Consider the following 23,671-nt stretch of genomic DNA (forward strand, 5'->3'; position numbering starts at 1 on the left):
TGCACCGGCTGATTGTCAGAATCTGGGAAACGGAACAGCTGCCGGAGGAGTGGAAGCAAGGGGTCATATGCCCTATCTACAAAAAGGGCGACAAACTGGAATGTGAAAACTATCGTGCGATCACTATCCTGAATGCCGCCTACAAAGTGTTAGGGGAATGTGGGGCAAGATGAGCACCCGGGGCAAGATGGGCACCCCTAGTTTGTGTCGTTCCTACCGATTTTTTTTCAATAAATTATTTGGGGTTCTGATGAATATCATTAAATTGATATGATGGCCATAAATTTCAGCTAAAAAATCAACAGCACAACGTAAATATTGTCAAAAATACGTAGAAGTCCAAAAATTTACTTTTCCATATAAGATTTGTTCATTTAAAAGTGATATTTTTGTTGCATAAACAATTTAATTCATACGTTTTTGGCCTTATAGTTATACAATAAGCTTCTGTAGATAATCAGGAGCAAAACTTTTATCGAATTTAAAAAAATATTTCAATTGTTTTGATTGTATTAATAAATTTACACCCTTGGGGCAAGATGAGCACCATGTTCAAAAATAAGTAAAAGTGTGAAATTATAGAACCACATTTAGCTGTGGGCTTGACTTACGGTATCCTCTTTGCACAAAACATTTTTTTCTAAAAAAATATAAACAAACAACAAATTTATTCGATTTTTAAGTAAAATCATAGCAACCTATGAAAAGTTGTTTATTTTTTGATAAAAGTTTTAAACACTAAGCTAGTTGAAGATAAATACTATCAGATATTAAAGATAATATCTTGGGATATTGCAAGCATTGAAAAATAATAGTTTTCTTTAGTAAACTGCATCTTTTTATGGGGGTGCCCATCTTGCCCCGCAGTTTTTGTGATTGATGATAAAAAAGCTATTTTTTAACGTATTATTTGGAAAACTATTTATCACTTTTTAAAACTTTTAATGGTTGGAGGTCAAAGTAATAATGTAAAAGATAAGGATGGTTACCAATTTTACCAAAATAAGAACATTTAAGTAGGCTTAAATCGCGCTTATCCTTAGGGTGCTCATCTTGCCCCGCCTGACCCTATCCCAGATTATCTTCCGTCGTCTATCACCAATAACAAATGAGTTTGTGGGAAGTTATCAAGCTGGTTTCATCAACGGCCGCTCGACAACGGACCACATCTTCACTGTACGGCAAATCCTCCAAAAATGCCGTGAATACCAAGTCCCAACGCATCACTTGTTCATCGATTTCAAAGCGGCTTATGATGGCATCGACCGCGAAGAGCTTTGGAAAATCATGGACGAGTACAGCTTTCCCGGGAAGCTCACAAGACTAATAAGAGCAGCGATGGACGGTGTGCAGAATAGCGTGAAGATTTCGGGCGAACATTCCAGTTCGTTCGAATCCCGCCGGGGACTTCGACAGGGTGATGGACTTTCGTGCCTGCTGTTCAACATCGCGCTAGAAGGTGTCATGCGGAGGGCCGGGTTCAATAACCGAGGTACGATTTTCACAAGATCCAGCCAATTTGTTTGCTTCGCGGATGATATGGATATTGTCGGCAGAACATTTGGAACGGTGGCAGACGTGTACACCCGCCTGAAACGTGAAGCGACAAAAGTCGGCCTGGTGGTGAATGCGTCAAAAACAAAGTACATGCTGATAGGCGGAACCGAGCGCGACAGAGCCCGCATGGGAAGCAGTGTTACGATAGACGGGGATACTTTTGAGGTGGTTGATGAGTTCGTCTACCTCGGATCCTTGTTAACGGCTGATAACAACGTTAGTCGTGAAATACGGAGACGCATCATCAGTGGAAGTCGCGCCTACTATGGGCTCCAGAAGAAGCTGCGGTCGAGAAAGATTCACCCTCGCACCAAATGTACCATGTACAAAACGCTTATAAGACCGGTGGTCCTCTATGGACATGAAGCATGGACCATGCTGGAAGAGGACCTGCAAGCACTTGGAGTGTTCGAACGAAGGGTGCTTAGGACGATCTTTGGCGGAGTACAGGAAAACGGTGTGTGGCGGCGGAGAATGAACCACGAGCTCGCTAGGCTCTACGGCGAACCCAGTATCCAGAAGGTTGCGAAAGCCGGAAGGGTGCGCTGGGCAGGGCATGTTGCAAGACTACCGGACAACAATCCTGCAAATATGGTGTTCGCGTCGAATCCGGTTGGCACAAGAAGGCGAGGAGCACAGCGAGCGAGGTGGCTTGATCAGGTGCAACAAGATCTGGAGAACGTGGGCCAAAATCGAAGTTGGAGAGACACAGCCATGGACCGAGTAAATTGGCGTAACACCGTTAACAAGGTTTTATCAAATTAATTGATGTAACACCAACTAAATAAATAAATAGGTGACTTATAGTCACTTGAGAGACCTTTCAAGACAACTTTGAACAAACGTTCAGTTTTGTCGTCATAAGTAAAATATTTGTGCTTCTTCTCTTCAAGATGTCTGAGAAGAAGTTCACGATCTTTAAGAGTTTCCGGCAAAACGCGACAGTCTCCTTTCTTTGCGATTTGGAAGGAAACCTTGATTCCCCTAATGGAGTTCAAGATCTCCTGCCTAAATCCCCCAAATTCGGAACAACTGACCACGATAGGCGGCACTCTTTGCTTCCTCACTTGAATCAAAGAGCCTGGGCTAGAGGCTGCTTCGATTTGGTGTTCGGAAAATTTGTCTAGAGCATCGAACTGATTGCTCATTTCGATACAATTATTCATTTCACCCTTGGAAGAAACTTCGCATTTCGGGGAAGCGTCCTTTCTTCGATGATAAATACTTTCGATCAACTTAATAACATCTGTGAGATTGTTCTAGAAAATTCGAAAAAAATACCAAGTTGTTTTGTTACATTGGTAATTATAACCGCATAACAGTCACACTGAGATTATAAAAGAGCCTCATAATGTAATAGCAATGAAATTTCTATCAGAATTATTTTCTGACTATTCACCTAGTATGCGATATGAGTTGTACAAAATATCAGCCTCGAATAAGATGCGCGATAACAAAGTAAGCGAGTCCCAAGTAATGAGACTGGTATGCGGGTATATTTGAATATGATGAGAAAAGTACTCGGATAACGAGTCCCACTTGCAATTATCTTGGATGTGTACATAAAAAACAAACGTATTAACAATATTTTGGTTGTTGATCATTTTCATACACTCTAATGATAATGTGTTGAGGGACGCCCCTAAAATTTTCTGCTGCAGGCAGCGGCGTTACGATTTTTTTGCAATAATGTTCAGTTGCGTTTTTCTCGACATGATGATTTTCCATGGGACTGTATTGCGAGTATGGGCAGTTTACCGAGCAAAAAGTCAAAACCGGAAAAATCGTGTTACCACTTACAACTCTGCCTTTTTTTTTAAGTGGTCACTAGCGTGGGACAAAATTTAGATTATAGCTCCAGTCTATTTTTTGGATTGCATTTAGGTCTCATAACAAGTATGCAAAATTTCAGTTCGATTGGTGAAACTATATTTACGCACCAGCCGGTCAAAGTTTGTATGGGATGGGCAAGTTTCAGCATCAAGGGAGATGTATTTTCTTTTTATTCATTTTGCTTTATTTCATCAGTATTAGATGACAAGCTGAACATGTTCCATGGCTTGTACGGGAAAGAAAAAAATCTACATCTTTTAATGTAATACAACATTACGGTGCACGAAAACAAATCATTTCATTGAAATTATTCCAAATATTGTAAATTTCGTATGACAGTTAAGCAAGAAATGTATTTTGTTACTGCATAGTTAGATGTTTATACACGAAATTAAAATAAATTTAAAAATAAAGCTTTCCGCCTGTCTGTTGTTGGTACACTTCGATTGTATCTCCTTCCTCCATTTCCAATGTTGTCGGGGTATCGTTCTCGTTGATTGGCTGGCCATCGAACCGAAATCGGACAACCTGCATAGACAGACCCTGTAAAGGAAAAGTTATTCATAAATAATATTTTAAATATTATCAGCATTCAGGCTATAGGCAAATACCACTGAAAATGAATACTAAGACGGCCCGATCTAACACTATTTTTTGAGTACATGACAATGAGTTTTCGCAGTTTCCCTTCCACAGTATTATACAGTTCTCGTTCGATTTTGGCAACATGGCAAAAAAATCATGTTGCCTAAATCAAAACGTGCCAAAATCGAACGATAGATTTTTTTAAAACTTTCACCATCATTAATTAACATTCCTTATTTTAAACATGGTAAGCCATAAATAGGCCTCATATAGATAGAACAACGCAATCTTAAAAGTTTTTACAATAATTTCAAAAATTGACTTTCAGAATTCCAAATATTCACACAATAATTCGCAGGAATCCCACCGAAATCTCATAGATTCTTACAGAAACACCATCTCAGAGATACCCATAGAATTCCAAGAGATTAATAACCGGAATCCCATTCCCACACGAATGCTAGAGTTTTTACCAGATTTCTATGAAGCCATTCTAGGAATATTGCGGATGTATCATATTTCCGCAATATTTCTAGAATGGCTTCTAAAATTCTAGAACTATCATTAAAAATCCGACATGTCTATCGGAAGTTCCTACAGGAATTCCGGAATTCTAAAGGAAATCTGAGAATCTTAGGTGTCAGAATTCCCACGTAAAATTCAGAGTTACTTAATGTAGGGATTGAGTGAGGATATCTTCTATAGCACCCCTCTCAATCCCTACACTTAATAAATCAAGCATAATTCTTCAAATCGGCGTATCTAACATTTGCATGAAATCGAGAAAAATGCGATGCAACATATTGTAAAGCATTTTAAATCCTATTTAAAATGTTTTACATTTTTTCTATTGCTGTGTCTTGTAAAAGTTGAAGAAAAGAACACTGTTTCTAACCACTATTAAACAATTCAGATTTGTTTTGAATTGGATTGAAAAACTGGTGAAATTATCGAATAAACCCTTTTGCTTTGTGCCGCTCACATACACCATGATGATTCGTCGATACCATACCTTGATTGATACATACACCTTGCTTGATGCGTCGGTTTGACAGTTCGTTTTTCACATGCGTCACGTCGTATACACCAGTATTATTTTGAAGTTGCACATACACCGGTTTGCAAATTCCCATAAAACCTAATAAAGTTAGTAAATTCGACAGTTTCTACCTTTAACTACAACGAATATTGGGTTTCCGAATGTTTCCAATTTCAACTCGACTAACAGGAGCGCGGACGGAGCCGTGAGTAACAAAAGTAGATGGAGAACAGTTCTTGTGAGAAAATTGGTAAGAAATATTGACTAGAACCGAATACGAACGAATGTTCCACATCAGTTTGCCGACGCGTCTGCTAGCTGCAGCTGTAGAAATCCCAATTTCTCGATTTCCAACATGTTTAGTGATTCGGAAACGGTATGACGTATCTGCTGATTCAAATTTTATGTTTTGATTCTGCATATAGGTCGCTTTACTATGAGCATATGTACGGTGTATGTGCTAGCATGAACAGTGTTGACAGTTGAGTCGCTTTGCAAACGTAGGGTGTATGTAGCCAAATTAAAAACACTGAGTAAAGTGCACATAGGGCAGAATTGAAATTTATTTCAAAAAATCGAAAAATGGTTTTAGGAATACTTTTGTAGGCTCAATATGTAGATTATGCGTTTGTCAAGCCCATGCAAAACAAATCTTGGTTTGTTTATTTTTGCAGATACGTCGGAATGAAGAATTATGCTTGAAATATCTAAATTCCCCACGACATCCCAAAATTCAGTGGCGATTCCCAGCATTTTTACAACTAATGTGCATCTACTGAGTAGGGAATAGTTGAAATAGACGATTTTAAGGTTTGTGTTAGATTGTAAATTCGTCAAAATTTCAATTTTTAGTATCGTAGAACAGGTAAAAAGTGAGGTTACGAGTCGCCCCTGCCAAAAATCCTTGAAAATAACATAATTATCGTAAAACCAGAATTCACACGGATAATACAAACTTCTATGGCCGGTAATTTTGCCGGAATCTCAGAATCGGAGGAGCGAATGTTTTCGTAACCTCAGAATTCTTAAGCAAAACCCAAAATACCTTCCGAAATATCAAAACTCATATCGTTTTCCCATGATTTTTACTCAAAAGTAAATTATACCATTCAATTCGTCAATCTCGAAGCATGTGTAGCAACAATAGAAATATAAGTAGTAGAACGCTAATGGCGCTGTTATCACAAAATAGAATTATTTTATTAATATTTACTATTAAAGTTTTTGATTGTTTATTTAGTGCCATGTTGTAGAGAATGTTTTATTGTGGTTAAAAAAAATAATTTGACACTTATAGACCCGATATGTCAGAGCGTGGCAAACTAGATGTTGGTCACACGAACAGTCGCGACATTGGCCTTCTACGGCTAATGCTTCTACTGTAGCAACCTCTGAAGCTAATTACCAGTAGCTTTGTAGTAAATGCTATATATATTCACGCGTTGTTTGTACATAGTGGGTGATATGAATAAAAAACGTTGAACTTTACTACATGTAGCATCTACTCAAAAACAAAATCCACAAAGTTTACTACACTTTTGGTATGAATAAAAAACTTCTCGATCATGTAGTACTTACTACTTTCGAACATGAGCAGTGACTGAAGCTGCACGTTAAGAAATTTCCATTCAGAGTGCAGAGTGATTCTGCACGTAAAGAACAATCTATTCAGAGTGATGGCTAAAATTACTAGCATGCATATGACGGAAATTCATAGAATCTAATCGATTACGCGACAATTTGCACAAAATCATGAAGGTGCTGTAATTTGACAAGATTTGTAGTGTAATTTTGCGATTAGTCTGGTATTCTCTTTATGTCTATGATTTTATAATGATGGCACATCAAAGAATTTTCTGAATGGTTTTCGGTTTTCGCCAACGCCAGTGATTGATGTTTTTTTAATATTAGCTTGAAGAGAAGAAGAGATCTTGAGACTACAGCTATCAAATTAGGAATCACATATAGCACCAGTACTGAGATTCTGGTGAAATTGCGGTAGAATGTTGATGCTCCCCGTGTGTTTTTTAACAGCATGTTGAATTCCGGAAGTTTTAAGTGTTTCTGTGATATTCTCGTTATTTTGGTGGGGTTTAGGATAGTATCCTTGGAATTCCTAGAACTTAGAATGTAGAGATTTTTATGGGAATTGTAGTGATTCAATTGATAGTCGTTAGAATTCAATGAGGATCTCTCCTAAAACTCCAGGGTTCCCTTTGAAATTATTAAAATTCTTCTCGATTTCACGAAAAAATATCATTGAAATCTATAAAATATGTACCGACATTCAAAAGGTTTATGCTTTGCTTTGAAATTACAACGGAACTGGAGATCAACGGAATCTTAAAGGTTTTTACAATAATTACAAAGATTTATTTTCAGAATTACAAATATTCACACAATAATTAGCAGGAATCCCACCGCAATCTCATAGATTCTTACAGAAATACCGTCTCAAAGATACCCACAGAATTCGAAGAGATCCGGAATCCCATTCCCACCCCAATTCTACAGTTTTTACCAGATTTCTAATATTTCCGCAATATTCCTAGAATGGTATTTAAACTTCCAGAATTATCATAAAAAATCCGACATCCTTATCGGAATCCCAAAGTTCCTACAGGAATTCCAAAGGAAATCTGAGAATCTGAGATGTCAGAATTTACACGTAAAATTCAGAATTACATTATAAATATCTGAATTCCTACCGACATCCTAAAATTCCTAAAAAATAACATAATTATCGTAATGCCAGAATTCACACGGATATTATAAATTGCTACTGCCGGTAATCTTACCGGAATCTCAGAATTGGCGGGGCGAATGTTTTCGTAACCTCCGAATTCCTAAGCAAAACTCAAAATACCTTCCGGAATATCAAAACTCATATCGTTTTCCCATGATTTTTACTCAAAAGTAAATTATTCCATTCAATTCCGCAATCTCAAAGCATGAGTAGCAACCTCTACCAACAACTACCAGTAGCTTTGTAGTAAATGCTACCTTTATTCATAGCAACGCGTTGTTTGTAGTATGTTCGAAAGGTGTAGAAAGGAAAATGACACTAACATGTTCCACTCGTGTTCCACATATAGCGTTTACTACCGAGATTGTAATAAGCAGCTAGTCCCAATTCTAAAGTTTTTTTTATAAATAAAACATCAATTTATTAAATTTTAATATTTGAACCAATATTTAAAAATGTTTAATAATAAATGAAATTCATCAATTTAAAATCACTTTCAAACTATCTCTGACTACAAATATATTGTTTAGTTCTGAATACGTTATGTTTTGGGAAAATTTTAGTTACCAATTAATAATTTATAGCGATGCTTTACAAACATATTTCGTCTTTGACAATGTGTTTCCAAGTTTTGTCTGATGTTATAAGAAAATGTTAAAAGGTACAAACAAATAGAGGGAAAGATCTACCGTAAGGACGCCATTCACCGCTCATGCTCCATTCACCGCTCATTGAATTATTTTGAAAAATCTGAACAAATTTTCGCAATAAAAGTCATCAACATGTATTAGTATACCAGAATGGATTGTACTAGAATGAAATTCATATGGTTTAATTTTATATACTAATTATAAAAAATAATTTTAGGCTGTTTAAGGCGGTAAACATGAGTTGAACAATGATTTTATTATGGCAGATCAAAAATGCTTCTTAGCTGCCACGCTTTAATATGTTGTTGTACTATAGTACAAATATAACAACCAGCTAATGAAACTAAATTAATTCCAACTAGTTGTGTATATAAAGTCTCATACTTAGGATGAGCGGTGAATGGCGCCATACACATGTATCATTGGCATACATGTTATGCGGTACCATTATATGTTGTTCACATTTCAACTTCTTTCCTACAAAAACAAATGTTTTATCTTGCGTCTAGCGCAAAAAGTTGTGAAAAATATCGAAAAACCGATTTTTGACATAATTTAATGTGTTGAAATGCTGTTAAATGAGCGGTGAATGGCGTCCTTACGGTATATGTGGAATCTTTAGATTATTAGAGTGAAATAAAATTGAGTCTTCTAAATTCTTCTACTTTCGCCCCTTTTGTAGAATTTTCGCCCCCCAAATTCCATTTTAAAAATTATCGCCCCCCTGGACCTAAAAATCGCCCCCAGGGGGGCGAATTCGCCCACTTTGGGAATCACTGGTATAGATGAAGTTCCGTCAAATGTAATATTCACAGTAGGAAACTTTATATTTAGCTTATTAGATTCTACTTTTTTTCTACCTAATAAGGTTAATATTTTGTGTAACTAGATCAAGTTTACGGAAAATGTAATACTTGGGCATTAATGGATATTTTAAATTTAAAATGATGATAGAATATCGAATATGATTGAAATACTGCTTAAAACCAATGTATGTAATGTAATTTTCCATCAGTAAGTTTAATGGGAGATAAGTTTGGCCGAATTGACATTTAGCATAAGGGCTCAGTTGGTACTGCAAGTTTGACAGATCCGCTCTATTACCTTATGTGCCATAACATTTTGTCTTTGGACGAATTGTAATAAACTATGCAACAAAATATACTTTAATACCGCCCATTAGACCTGTGCGCCGCCGCGCCACGCCGCCGCCGCCGATCCATTTTACGTTACGCCGACGCCGAATGAGGCATCGGCGGCGCGCCATACGCCGATCAGCACTTTCCGTTTTTTTCACGCCGATAAATAATTCGGCTTGTAAAATTTGATAATTTAATTAAAAAATGCTCTACAAAATAATTCAATGTTGCTTAAGGAATTCCTATAGGGATTTTTAAAGAAATTCATCAGAGAATTTATCCAACAATTCCTCTATGTATTTCTCTAGGGACTTCAGGAATTCATCAACTCCATCTGGAAACCTTTCAGAGATTCTTTAGGGATTTATCCTGGAATACATACACGGATTTCTCCTTGAACTCTTTCAGAGTTTCTTGTTCGAATTCTTTTAAATATTACTTTAGAATGTTTATAAGACCAGCAATAACTCTAAGAATGCGTCAGTAACCACTCAATGGATCTCAAAAGAATCCTCGATAAACATCAGTTGAATTTTTTCCAAGAGTTCCTCTAAGACACTACCAAGGAATCTTTATAGGAGGTTTTTCAAATATTCCTCAAATAATTGAAGCAGGTATATACCCAGAAATTATTGCAAAGAAGTTTTTCAAAATTTTCTCTCAAATGTTTGTTTAGGGAATCCTCCAGTGAGTTTTTCCTAAAAAAATTATTAATATTTCTAAGATTCCTCTGTCGTTTCTTGAGGAACGGTTTAGAGATTGTTTCTCCATTCCTTCTCGGATTTTTTTTCGAGGATCTGGGAGAATTCTTTAAAATATTCTCTCATAAATTACTTTAGAGATTTACCCTCGTCTTTTTTTGAAAACAATCGTGTTATAAAAGATAATCCAGGGATCTCCTAAACAAAATCTTGCAGGAATTCTTCTATAAACCTACAAAAAGAACCCTTCCGGAAGTTCTACATATGTTTCTGCACTCATTCCTCCAATTATCTATATAAGTAACACGTCAGAAATTTCGTTAGTAATTACTTCGAACGTTGTCATAGAGATTCATCGAGAAATTATTGCAAGGATTTCTTCAAGAATTCTAGAAGCGAACTGCAATTTCTCAAAGGATTACATAGATATATGCTACCTACGTTTCTTCATCGCATTAACGAATATGTAATCCGTTAGGGATTACTCTTGAAATTTATTCAGAACATTCTCAATCGAATCTCCATAAATCAAATCCAAGTTTCTCCATAAATTTTCACATGGTTCTTCTCCATCAACTTCTCCTGGAATACCACCGAAAATACTTCTTCGACTTTATCCGTCAAATGCTCATCTAATTTTTTTTTTTCCAAAGAAAATACTTTAAAGGTTGTTCCAGGATTATCTAGTAAATTCTCCAGGATACTGTAATATCAAAAAATCAAATCAAAAATCTTTTTTTTTTTTCAGAATTGTTTACAGCTAATTCACAAATTTCTTCATCTTTTACGTGCATAAGCCAAATATCGCCTATGTAAATCTGTTCAAAAATAATCATAATGCACTAGTTCATAAATTTCTCCACATTAATCCTTCAAAAAAAGTGAATCTTCTAAAAATTTTTTACTTTCTCTAATAGTTTTTCCAAGTATTCTTCAATTTTTTTTTTCAACAGGAAATTTAATAAAAAATCTTGTTTGCATTTTTTTTAACTAAACCAAATATTCATTTAACAGCCACTCCAAGAACTACTCAAACCATGGATGGATACTTAATTATACTTCTTTAGGTAATACACCTGAAGATCTACCAGCAAATACTCAATACGTTTCTTCAGGGGTTCGTCCAAAACATCTCTAGGGATTCTGCGACGATTTTTTTCAACATATGGACTAAGGATTCATCTCAGAACTCTTTCGGTACACAGAAAAAAACTTTTAATTTTCAATGTGATTTAAACTGAAGTCTACTGTAAAAATAAATCAAATTCGTGTGTTGTTACAGCATCATGTAAATTTAAATGAATATACATTCAATTTTCAACTAAAAATGGTTGAATATTACATGATCGTGTAAATTTAAAGTGAATTCGATTGAAAAATAATGGATTGGTCGTTGAAATTTAGGTTTATTTTGATGCTCCAAATATGTGCATGAAAATAAACTTAAATTTACAACATATTTTTAGCTGTGTAGCACTTACAATGATGTTCATAAGATTTTTTTCTTGTATCTCTGAAGAGGCTCCTCCTAAATTTGATTTTTTTACATGATTACTTTGAGAATTCTTCAAACATTCGTGTAAGAACTTTTCGAAGAGTTCTCCCAAAAGTCTAGCAAAAAATTTCCAAACATTCTTCTTATACAAGTTTTCCAATAAATCATATACATTTTTCTGTGGTAATTTCTCTAAATATTCTTCCGAGATTCTTTCTAATTCTTCGAATTCTTCGGATTCATCTACGAAATATTTTTAGATTTTGTCCGAAGATAAATATCAATGATTTTTTAAAGTCTATTTGGTTAATATCCCATCATGGAATGTTTCAGGAATTTTCTACCAAGACTATTTTCATAAGTTTTCTTGAAAGGATTTCACCATATTTTTTTTTGAAAGGATTTCAACATTACTTTCATCATAAAGTTTTTCAGAGATTTTTAAAGATTCGAGAGAAGCGAATATGGGATATCAATTTCAATCGCTGTATTATATGAATTATTGTGATGGTGCATAAACTGTTACATAGTTTTCATTGTAGTTTGTATTCATGTTCCCAAATTTATCTAGCGCTAAACGCGATTTCAAATTTTCGGTATGATCATAGGTGTTGGGTTGTGAATTCGAATCTTAACGCTAGATATTTTTTTTAAATTTTCTCGACATTTCAGGGCATAGAGTATTCCGGAGGGCTTCCTTAGCCTAATGGCAATGTCCGCCATGCCGAAGGAGTCTGAGTTCGGTCCCCGGCCAGTTCTGGATTTTTTTTCGTATAGGAAATGTATATGCCTTCCTTGGGTAATCATCGAAACAGCCACACGAAACACTAATACGAAAATGGCAAAGAAAGCTCTCAGTTCACAATTGTGAAAGTGCTTGAAGAAAAACAAGCTAAGAAGTAGGCTCTATCGCATTAGGAACGTAATGCCGGAAAAAAGAACATAAATTAAAACATTCTGATGTCCAATTTTCTCCACGCCGTTGTACGCCGCCGTCGCCGCCGCCGAAACTTGTTAACGGCGTGACGCCGATGACGCCGCCGCCGCCGGTACAAAAATGCCCTCACGCCGCCGCCAATTAAAAATATTTCGGCGCACAGGTCTACCGCCCATATTATCGTCAAACATAAACCCTGTGGCTTTCGAGAGACCTCCTGTCGAAGTGACTCAAAAAAAGCTACGAAGAGGATTCGACACCCCACATTTCTTTGAAGAAAGCATGCATGATTTCATGATCGATTCAATGAAAACGATAAAATCTTATGTATTAACATTCTTATGTCTCGCGTAAACAAATGTATGAGCCATTTTACGAGACGTTTCGGAACAGCTGATCGCCGCAACGGCGTCAATTGACAGGAGACCTGGGATTAAATCCAGCGTGATTTTCAACAACGCCTCACCTTACTAAACGAGGACATGGAGAAAATGACAAAAATGAGATCCAAAAATGTTCGTTACTGCAACATTACACCTAGTTATTGTATCAGCTACCTCTTTGTTACCCATATTGCACATAAAAAAGCACTTCTGTGATCAGAAATATTTTAATAATTTTTCTCCATTTAAGCAATTTAAGTTTTCGCCTGGATGAAAAGCTACGCTAGAAATGCGCACAGTCATCAACCATCATCATCGCGAAAACTGACGACGATGATTGAAAAATCCCAGGTCTCCTGTCATTTGACCAGGCTTCGTAAAATGGCTTATTGGCGGAAACGTTGAAAAACACGAGGTCTTTTTTGGAAATAACACGTTTTTTACGCGGTACTTCGACCGACGTAAAAAAAACTTTAGTGTACTCTGCCAAGATCTATCCGGCCATTTTGAAAGGTTTGTTTTGCAAATTAAGTCTGTCCTAAGAAGTATGATAAGTTTTTAATCTTAAATGGAATATTAAATAATTCTTTTTTGCTTTGCGTTTAGGTGTTAAATACCTATATTAAAGAATTTGAAAAAATCTAAAAAGCTAATGTGCTTTATACTAGGATGGTTTGGTTCTGAGAGAGAGAAGACAGCTCACTGACAGTTGACATGTTTTCTTGCCTTCTTTCTTTGATTCTTGGGTTGTGCACAATGGTCAGATGAATTTATTTTGGTCGAAATCATATTCATCTCTTTTTGTTCACTATAAAAAAGGATATGAATATAAAAAATCAATATCAGTTTGCCAACATACAACTATATTTAGGTATTCAATTTTTTGATGAGTGAAATCATCGGAAAACACCTAGAAATTTTACGTTTACGTGAGTTTTGACCGTTTTTCACGCTCTACCCTTCGAATGTGCGGTTTTCCATTGACAGTTAAGAGAACCTGACTTTTAGGAGCTCGCATTCTAAGCCAGCTGTCTCCTCTCTCTCAGAGAATAATTAAAATGCATATTTCGAAACGTAGTGTTCGACAATAGAATACGTGAAACTTTATGAAATATTGTTTATTTATTTGATAAAAGTGACTGTGCCGACAACACCCCTCGGTGCAGCAGCGCCGTTACCAATGACGATCGCTTTCCAACAGGTCGTTCTTGAAAGATCTGTCAGCGATAGGGGAAGACCGTAGAAACGTCATAGATAATGAAATACGAAAATCATCTATCTAATCATATTTGCGTTGTGTACAACTCAGTAGAATTGTTCCAAAAATTTACGATACTTTTTACTCTACAGTCTATTGAATTCAACAGAAGTATATTGTATTTCGAAGGAATCTTTATTTGCTCTTTTTGAATTTATTATTGTAAGTTACCTATAAACACCTTGCTCTGTAAATCCCCAGCCTATACAATATTATAGCAGTGCTTACGCTACGATTTCTTCATAGTCCATAGTTTGTACACTAAAATTGTGAGTACTAAATAGTAAGCATTGAGAAAACATTCGAATAAATGAATTACCTTTTTTAGCTTGAAGCTAACAACGACAAAGAGTGTGTTTGCTGTCCAGATTTGGTGATACTTCGGGAAACGGTTTCTTGTCCGTCTCTGGTTCTAGCGTGTGCTATGAACGAATAGTTTGAGTGTGATATATTTAGAATGGAAGATAGAAGCAAGTGAGAGATATACAACTACAAAGTACGAGGAAAGGGACGGGCCTGGGATTGAACCCATGACCTTCTGCATATGAAGCAGAAGCGGTAGCCATCAGACCACCAACCCCGTCTTCAACCGTATATTTGCAGGAAGTGCAAGGCAAAGTCAACCATCTCCGGAACGTCTTCATCTCGTATCAACAAACCCCTGCCGTCAGAACGAAGATCGTTACGATCGTCGACGGCCAAATCTGGCCTAAAGCCGGTAAATAAGGTAACACAACTGGCATCCAAATTCTCGCGAAGTGTAAACAGCACGACTTCAAGTGTGCGCGCTGCACGTCTCCAGGCACAAATGAAGCTCGTCGAGGAGGAGCAATTGCTGAAGGAGCAGGAATTGGAGGCGCAATGAGGAAGAGGAACGTCAGCCAGAGGAAAAGAAGGCGCTCTTACAAGCTGAGACTAAACTGCGACAGCGTAAACTGCAGGAGGAGAAAGAATATCAGAAGAAGCAACAGATGATAAGGAAGGAATCGCTGGAGAAGAAAAACACCATCGCACGGCAGTTGAGCGAGTGCAGCAGTAGAGGTGGATCGATTCAGGATTCTGAACAACAGCCCGTTGGCTTCAACAATGTTCTCCCGAACAACTCGAAAGCGAAGATTATATTTCGGGAGCTGGAGAAGCCTCGCCGTTGATCAGACCGAACCCACCATTTCAAAGCCAACACCAAGTCTCGTACCGTCAATCGCACGTTGAACAGAAATTTTCTCGAATCTTGATTGATGCCTCTGACAACGACCCGCCTGTAGCTATTCAAGCATGCGTGAACCATGACCCGCCACAAGAACCGTTACCGCAACTATAAGATTCGAAGAACGAAGATTCAGTTAGCCATCGATTCGACAGATTTTCGTGCAAACTTCTCTGATCACTCGATGCTACCTCGTCTGTATGCTGATCGACGAATTCCAGGGGCGTAAATGGAGCAGCCACAGAAGGCGTACAAACCATCCCAACAGGTACCCCACTCGTCACGTCAGCCATACATGGATCCGGAAACAGTGACATTTTCTGCGGTACTTAGTGCAAATCAACTAGCTGCCAGACAGGTAATGGGGAAAGAATTGCCGAATTTCTCCGGTAATCCTGAGGAGTGGCCCATCTTTATTTGCAGTTTCGAGCAATCTACAACAGCCTGTGGCTACACCGATACTGAAAATCTGATTCGGCTACAAAGATGCTTGAAAGGGCATGCTCTCGAATCTGTGCGAAGCCGACTTCTCCTTCCTTCGAGCGTTCCACAAGTTATCAATACACTTCGCACACTTTACGGCAGACCAGAGCTTCTCATACGAACACTGATTGAGAAAGTTCGCCGCACTCCTGCCCCTAGACATGATCGATTGGAGACTGTGGTTGAATTCGGCTTAGTCGTGCAAAACCTTGTAGATCATCTGAAGGCGGCAAAGCAATACACGCACTTAGCCAATCCGATTCTGATGCAAGAGTTGGTGGAAAAACTTCCTGGTTCAGTGAAGATGGACTGGGCAGTCTACAAAAGCCGGCATCCGTATTCAACTTTAGCCACTTTTGGAGACTTCATGACCGGGCTACTAGATGCAGCAAGCCAGGTAACTTTCGAACTTCCGCACCCCATTAGAAACTCCAAATTCGAAGAAAAGCGAACAAAAGAAAAAGGTCTGCTTCTTGCACATTCAATGCCTGTTTCTACAACGGAGGATATAAATTCTCAATCAACTATAAAGAAAGCAGGTAAGCCATGTGCAGCGTGTGGTCGAGAAGGTCATCGAGTTGCAAATTGCCACCAATTCAAATCACTAAACGTTATCGAACGCTGGGAAGTTGTCCACAAAAAGGGACTGTGTTGTACGTGTTTGAATGGGCACGGTAAATGGCCATGTAAGTCTTGGCAAGGATGTGGGATTGAAGGGTGTCTCCTAAAACATCACACACTCCTTCATTCTTCTTCCACTTCGCTACCTTTGAATGTCTCCGTCAACCATTCCATGCAGAAGAGCGGAATCTCACCCATATTTCGAGTACTTCCAGTAGTACTATATGCAGGCATGCAAAAAGAAGTTGTATTTGCGTTCGTCGATGAGGGTTCATCAACCACATTCTTAGATGAAACCATAGCGGACCGCCTGGGCGGACCCGTAGAACCTCTGACTCTACAGTGGACCGGTAACATCACACGTGAAGAACGAAATTCGCAACGTATTCAATTGGATGTCTCCGGTGAGGGAAGTGAACATCGTCATAAGCTGTGCGAGATTCGAACAGTTAGCTGTTTGGTATTGCCTACTCAAACGTTGAATTACAACGAACTGTGCAATCGATACCCACACTTGCGAGGGCTCCCATTGAAAGGTTATGAGATGATCCAACCAAAGCTTCTAATTGGTTTAGATAAACTTCGTCTTGCTGTGCCGTTAAAGGTTCGCGAAGGAGGCCCAAGAGACCCGATAGCCGCTAAATGCCGTTTGGGTTGGAGTATCTATGGGAGTGTAGGGGACGCATCTCCACCATGAGCTGTTGTCCACTTTCATGTGGCTGCCGCCGCCCATAGTGACAGCCAATTGAACGACCAACTCCGAGATTATTTTGCACTGGAGGACGCTGGAATAAGAGGATTTAGTGAGACGCTTGAGTCCGTTGAAGAGCAACGAGCGAGAGAAATTAAACTACTCGGCGCACAGAGCGTGGATTTGAAGTCGGACTTCTGTGGAGAGAAGATAATCCTAAATTTCCAGACAGCTATCCAATGGCTGTTCGACGTCTGATGTCTTTGGAGCGTAAGTTGGCGAAGAATCAACTGCTGAAAAATCGAGTCTGCGATCAAATTGCCGAGTACAGTCAACTTTCATTCGTTGCACTAAACCCGTGGCCCGATTAGTGAAAGACAACAAAACACCGATTACAATAGAAATTCAGGGCTACCAACATTGACAAATTGCGGTTTATGTCAGAAAGTGACGCTTGCCTTCGTTTTAGGTGGGCTATAGCCCACTTAACGAGAGCCCAATTAAAACGAAGTGCAATTAACCCTTTCCTTCCCATGGTAGCACAGGTGATCCACCACTTTGCGTATGTCGTATATAAACTGTACAAGTCAGATCATATCCATGTTTTCACCACATGTTCACATATGTTTCATGACATAATGTACAAAGTTTCATCAAAAATAATCACTTGGATTTCTAGTTAAAGCACAATAACCAAAGTAAAGTCAGCATTTTTTCTAATTTAAATAAAGTGGATTTTCAAACTTCTACATTTAGGAATATAAACATTATTTTACCAAACAAAAATAAAACATGCTCGATTGAATTATTTTTGCAATATTCAGTTGAGTTCTTAGAATATTCTTTACACAAAACTATTGATTTCACGGAAAATTAGGTGGATCACTGGTGATCCATTGGGAATAGAACGACATTTTCGTCAATTCTGTTCTAACCTACCTTTTGATAACAAAACTATCATCATGTCTCGGAAAATGATTTTAGGTTGGAAAGAAAATTGTAAGACGCTGAGGACGACCAACATACTCAGCAGTAGCTATAAGCACGGTATGACGGAGTAGAACATTAGCCCGTTGAATACCGATCTGTGCAAAGATTAATGATCATTCAGTTCATTTATATGCACTAAGTGTGATGTTTGCTTGTGTTTCAAAAATGACAAGAACTTCATCACAGCTTTTTATTTTCCACCAGAATTGGTGAGAGGTGTGCAAAACACACTGTTCTAATAAAATGTATGAGTGAAAAATATTGGAATGGAAAAAAATATTGATGTCTCTTCCTTACCCTAGTTGCAGTCATCTTCCCAATGGATCACAGGTGATCCATCACAATTTTTTTTTTTTTTTTCAGTCCTATTCATATTTTGAGTGATATTTTACATCTTTTGTTCTGGTGATCTATCCAGATATGCCATTATCTATTTTTAAACTTCGAAAAAACCTCGTGGGAAAGAAAGGGTTAAACGTAGTGCAACGAACGAAATTCGACTGTACTTGATAAAAGGTTACGCTCACGTTGCGACTGAATTGGAGCTGAAGAATGCCGACCCAAAGCGTAGTGGTTCTTGCCGCTAGGGGTAGTCGTAAATCCTAAAAAAACAAACAAAATAAGATTGGTGTGGGATGCTGCGGCTATGGTAGACGGGGTCTCTTTCAACTCTAAGCTGTTAAAGGGTCCTGACCTATTAACACCTTTACCAGCAGTTCTTTGTGACTTCCGTCAATATCCTATTTCGGTATGTGGTGACATCAAAGAGATGTTTCACCAGCTTCTGATACGTGAACAAGATCGTCTGGCACAATGCTTTCTCTGGCGGAATACCACTACAGAACCAATACAAGTTTACCTCATGGATGTAGCTACATTCGGTGCGACGCCGCTGCGCAATATGTAAAAAAACCGTAATGCGGAGGAGTTCGCTGAAATCTATCCACTTGCAGCTTTATTTATTTATTTATTCGAAACACATTAACAGGCAAATTGTAGCCCCAATGATGTCTAAAATATTTATAAAACAACTTAACAAAAGCACTAAACAGTCAAGAGATAAAACTTAAACTAAACTCTTCGTTCGTCAAAAAATGATAAAAACCTTCGGCGAAGCATCTCTCGGGTGGTATTGAAGTCGAACAATGATGCGACTTTATTGAACACTCGCTGCAACCCACTAAGTGCTCCGTGAAGTCCGTAGTTGGTTCGAGTTAGAGGCAATCTCAGCATGACGCTGTTCCGGAGGGAGCGTGGACGGGCATTTAGATGGACTCGCTCCAGGATTGTCCCACAGTCAATACGACCCAGTAAAACGTCTGCAATTGTTAAAGCTCTGATTGCGTCCCTTCTGCTCCGGAGGAGGTCCAAGTCTATCAATCGGCATCGACTCTCATAGCTCGGCAAGCGGAATGGATCTCTCCAAGGTAGCTTACGGAGTGCGAATCGGAGAAATCGGCGTTGAACAGATTCGATCCTTTTTGCGCCATTATTATAAATAGGACTCCAAACAGCGGAACCATATTCCAACGTGGAACGCACGAGAGAACAATTAAGTGATTTTAGACAGTAGATGTCGGAGAAATTCTTGGCGATTCTAAAGATGAATCCCAAAGTCGTTGACGCTTTACTGACGGTATACGAGATATGCTGTTTATACGTTAACTGTGAATCAAGGAACACGCCCAAATCCTTGATGTGATTCACACGTTCAATTTTCGTGCCAAGCAAACTATAATCGAAAGTGATTGGTTGCTTTTTTCTAGAAAACGTGATGATGGAGCACTTGGTAGGGTTAACCACCATTCCATTCAGCGAGCACCAACTGGCGAAACTATCAAGTTGCTGTTGTAGGTATAAACAGTCGGCAACAGAGCATATCCGTAAAAATATTTTCAGGTCGTCTGCATACGATAAGCGGGGGCCTTTGATAACGAGATGAACGTCGTTGAAGTAAAGCAGAAAAATCAGTGGTCTCAGGTGGCTTCCTTGTGGTATACCGGATGTAGCGTGAAAACTGACGGAACTGCAATCGCCTATCACAACTCTTAGCTGACGATTGGTTAGGTAGGAGCCGAACCAGCTCAGAAGATTATCGCAGACGCCAAATCTGTCAAGTTTGGCAATAGCAATATCGTGATTCAACTTGTCAAAAGCGGCCGACAGGTCAGTATATATAGCGTCAGTCTGCACTCGAGCGATCATACTGTCGGTGATGAAAGTGGTGAAGCACAGTAGGTTAGTGGTTGTTGAGCGGCCGGCGGTGAATCCGTGTTGATCGGAATCCAGCAGGTGCTTGCAGTGAGAGAGCAAAGGTTCCATTACAACAAGCTCGAATAACTTCGACACAGCACTCAAGGACGTAATAGTAAAAAAACATTACGTGGACGACTATTTGGATAGCTTCACGACCATCGAAGAAGCAGCAGCAGTAGTGAAGGAGGTAGCAATGGTACATTCGCTAGGAGGCTTCGAGATTCGTGGATTTCGTTCTAACTCAACTGCACTTCTTCGTGAAATAGGAGACTCAACCGCTGCTGATCCAAAGAACTTGATGCTGGAGAGGAATTCCGCTACCGAGTCCGTACTTGGAATGACCTGGGATCCTGTGGATGATTGCTTCTCCTATTCTTTCAATTTGCGGAACGATTTAAGCTCAATACTCGACGAAGCGCATGTTCCTACTAAAAGGGAGGTCCTCAGAGTAGTTATGAGCCTCTTCGATCCTTTAGGGCTTGTCTCACACTTTCTAGTTCATGGAAAAGTGATCATTCAAGGAACGTGGGCAGCTGGAACAGGATGAGATGAGCCGCTTAACGAAGAGCTCATTAAAAAATGGCGCCAATGGGTGGCACTTTTCCCAAAACTTAACGATTTGAAGATTTCGCGATGCTATTTTTCGCCATACCCTTCCAACATAGGCGATATACAAATGCACACATTTGTAGACGCCAGTGACATCGCCTATTCCTGTGTGACCTACTTTCGACTAGTTCATCTTGGCCATGTACAAGTGGCACTGGTGGGCGCTAAAAGCAAGGTGGCTACACTCCGTAGCAATTGGAAGATGTCGCAATACATAGTAGGAGAGTTCTGGAAGAGATGGGTAAAGGAATACTTACCAGTAATAACTCGGAGGTGCAAGTGGTTTGAGGAGGCCAAGGGGACCTAGCAGAAGGAGATTTGGTTCCCGTTGTAAACGGGACAGAAAGATCTAAATGGGTAAGAGGACGAATCGAGAAAACGTTTGCCGGTTGCGACGGACGAGTTCGCCAAGCTCTAGGCGTACAACAAATAGATTATTGCGGCGACCTGCTGTTAAACTAGCCGTGTTGGACGTCGAAGAAAAACGTGAACCTAACGAACTTCAGGAAGATCCAGAAACTCACCTAGGTTCACGGGCGGGGGTATGTGCCGACAACACCCCTCGGTGCAGCAGCGCCGTTACCAATGACGATCGCTTTCCAACAGGTCGTTCTTGAAAGATCTGTCAGCTATAGGGGAAGACCGTAGAAACGTCATAGATAATGAAATACGAAAGTTATCTATCTAATCATATTTGCGTTGTGTACAACTCAGTAGAATTGTTCCAAAAATTTACGATACTTTTTACTCTACAGTCTATTGAATTCAACAGAAGTAGGGAGTCGATGCCGGTTATGGACCCTTTGCGTTTTATGGACCCCCTACAGAAAAACATAAAATTAACACTCAAAGCAACTTTATTCCTATGAAAATCCACCGGGGGAACTTCGATTACATTGTTAGTCAGCAGTTTCAGGCAAAATATTTGGTTTGAGACGCATAAATACAGATATTTGAACAGTTTTGTAAATGAAACCACACAAGAGGGTCCATAATACGCATTTCCAGGTGGGTCCATAATAGGCTCGTCGGCAGCGAGCCGGATTACATGGGAATCAAATGGAGGGTCCATAATACGCAACGTCAAGTTTGTAAACAATCCTATTATGGACCCCGGGAGGGTCCATAATAGGCATTCGGACAACAGTTTTTCAAATGCATATTTCGCTGGAAAAATCGAATGATTTTGTATGTTTCATAGATGTACTATGAAGTAAAGACATTGAATTTGTTGTTAGACTCCACAAAACGTATATGCGTCTGAGATATCATTGCGGAAAAGCGTCTAGAATGAATTTCAGCTACTAAGGGGTCCATTACTAGCATTGAAACCCTATATTGTACAGTCATCTCTCCCTTACTCGATATTGAAGGGACCATCGAGTTAGGGAGGTATCGAGATACAGAACACATTTTTTCAATTTTTGAAATTTTGATTATTTCGAAAAAATACATTCAAAATAGTAAATTAAATATGAAAAATGAATAACATTTAGCAACGTGACACTTTTTGCATAGTCTTCAAAAATTCAATTTTTTATCACCCTGAAATGACTTGTCAATCTTCATTTTATTATCACTATAATCATAATTATCAAATTTATGAAATTTAATAACATTTGGGGAATATTTGAAAATTTTCATGGAAATATCGAGTTAGAGAGGTAAACTTGCATAGGAAACTGAAACAGATCGCATCGAGTAAGGGAACATCGAGTTAGAGAGGTATCGACTTACAGAGGGATCAAAGTATGCTAGATTGAAGGGACCGCGTATTCCATCGAGTTAGGGGAAATATCGAGATACAGAATATCGAGTAAGGGAGAGTTAACTGTATTTCGAAGGAATCTTTATTTGCTCTTTTTGAATTTATTATTGCAAGTTACCTATAAACATGCTCATATTAATCAGAAATTTTGTTTAACGTATGCTCTATAAATCCCCAGCCTATACAATATTATAGCAGTGCTTACGCTTCGATTTCTTCATAGTCCATAGTTTGTACACTAAAATTGTGAGTACTAAATAGTAAGCATTGAGAAAACATTCGAATAAATGAATTACCTTTTTTAGCTTGAAGCTAACAACGACAAAGAGTGTGTTTGCTGTCCAGATTTGGTGATGTATTTTACAGATTTTCTCGAATATTTTGTGACCAAGAATCTGTATATACAGATTACAGATTTTTTGTGAAAATACAGATATACAGATTCTGTATACAGAATTTAGCCAAAATTATACAGATTCATACAGATTTTTAAGTAAAATATTTTTTTTTATTTTTGAAAACTTTATAATTTAACTAACCTTCGATGTGACAATTTCGCAATGTAGTTTCAAATGATTGGTATTTTCATAAATTGCTTGCATAATTTTAACTTCTAGCTTAATTTTGAAGCATACAGATTTGGTTCTAGGATACAGAAATACAGATAATTCAAAGAAAAAAATACAGATTTAGAAGTGGCAACCCTGGTTGAGGCGCATCGCG

The 23,671-nt window shown here is 38.4% G+C and overlaps 2 protein-coding genes across 2 annotated transcripts in view; one reads left to right on the plus strand and one right to left on the minus strand.

The window, feature by feature from the left end:
* Positions 1-23,671, plus strand: part of LOC5565202 (uncharacterized protein C6orf106 homolog) — a 270,657-nt gene that overhangs the window by 233,289 nt on the left and 13,697 nt on the right. The gene's annotated exons all lie outside the window — the stretch shown is intronic.
* The window catches only part of LOC5566079 (small ubiquitin-related modifier 3), a 32,902-nt gene continuing 12,920 nt past the window's right edge, over positions 3,690-23,671 (minus strand). Inside the window, exon 3 of the mRNA XM_001650395.2 lies at positions 3,690-3,933. Coding sequence (XP_001650445.1) covers positions 3,793-3,933 — 141 coding nt within the window. The 3' untranslated portion in view covers positions 3,690-3,792. The remainder of the gene's footprint in view (positions 3,934-23,671) is intronic.

Source organism: Aedes aegypti, chromosome 1, assembly GCF_002204515.2.
Source record: "Aedes aegypti strain LVP_AGWG chromosome 1, AaegL5.0 Primary Assembly, whole genome shotgun sequence".
Lineage (NCBI taxonomy): Eukaryota > Metazoa > Arthropoda > Insecta > Diptera > Culicidae > Aedes > Aedes aegypti.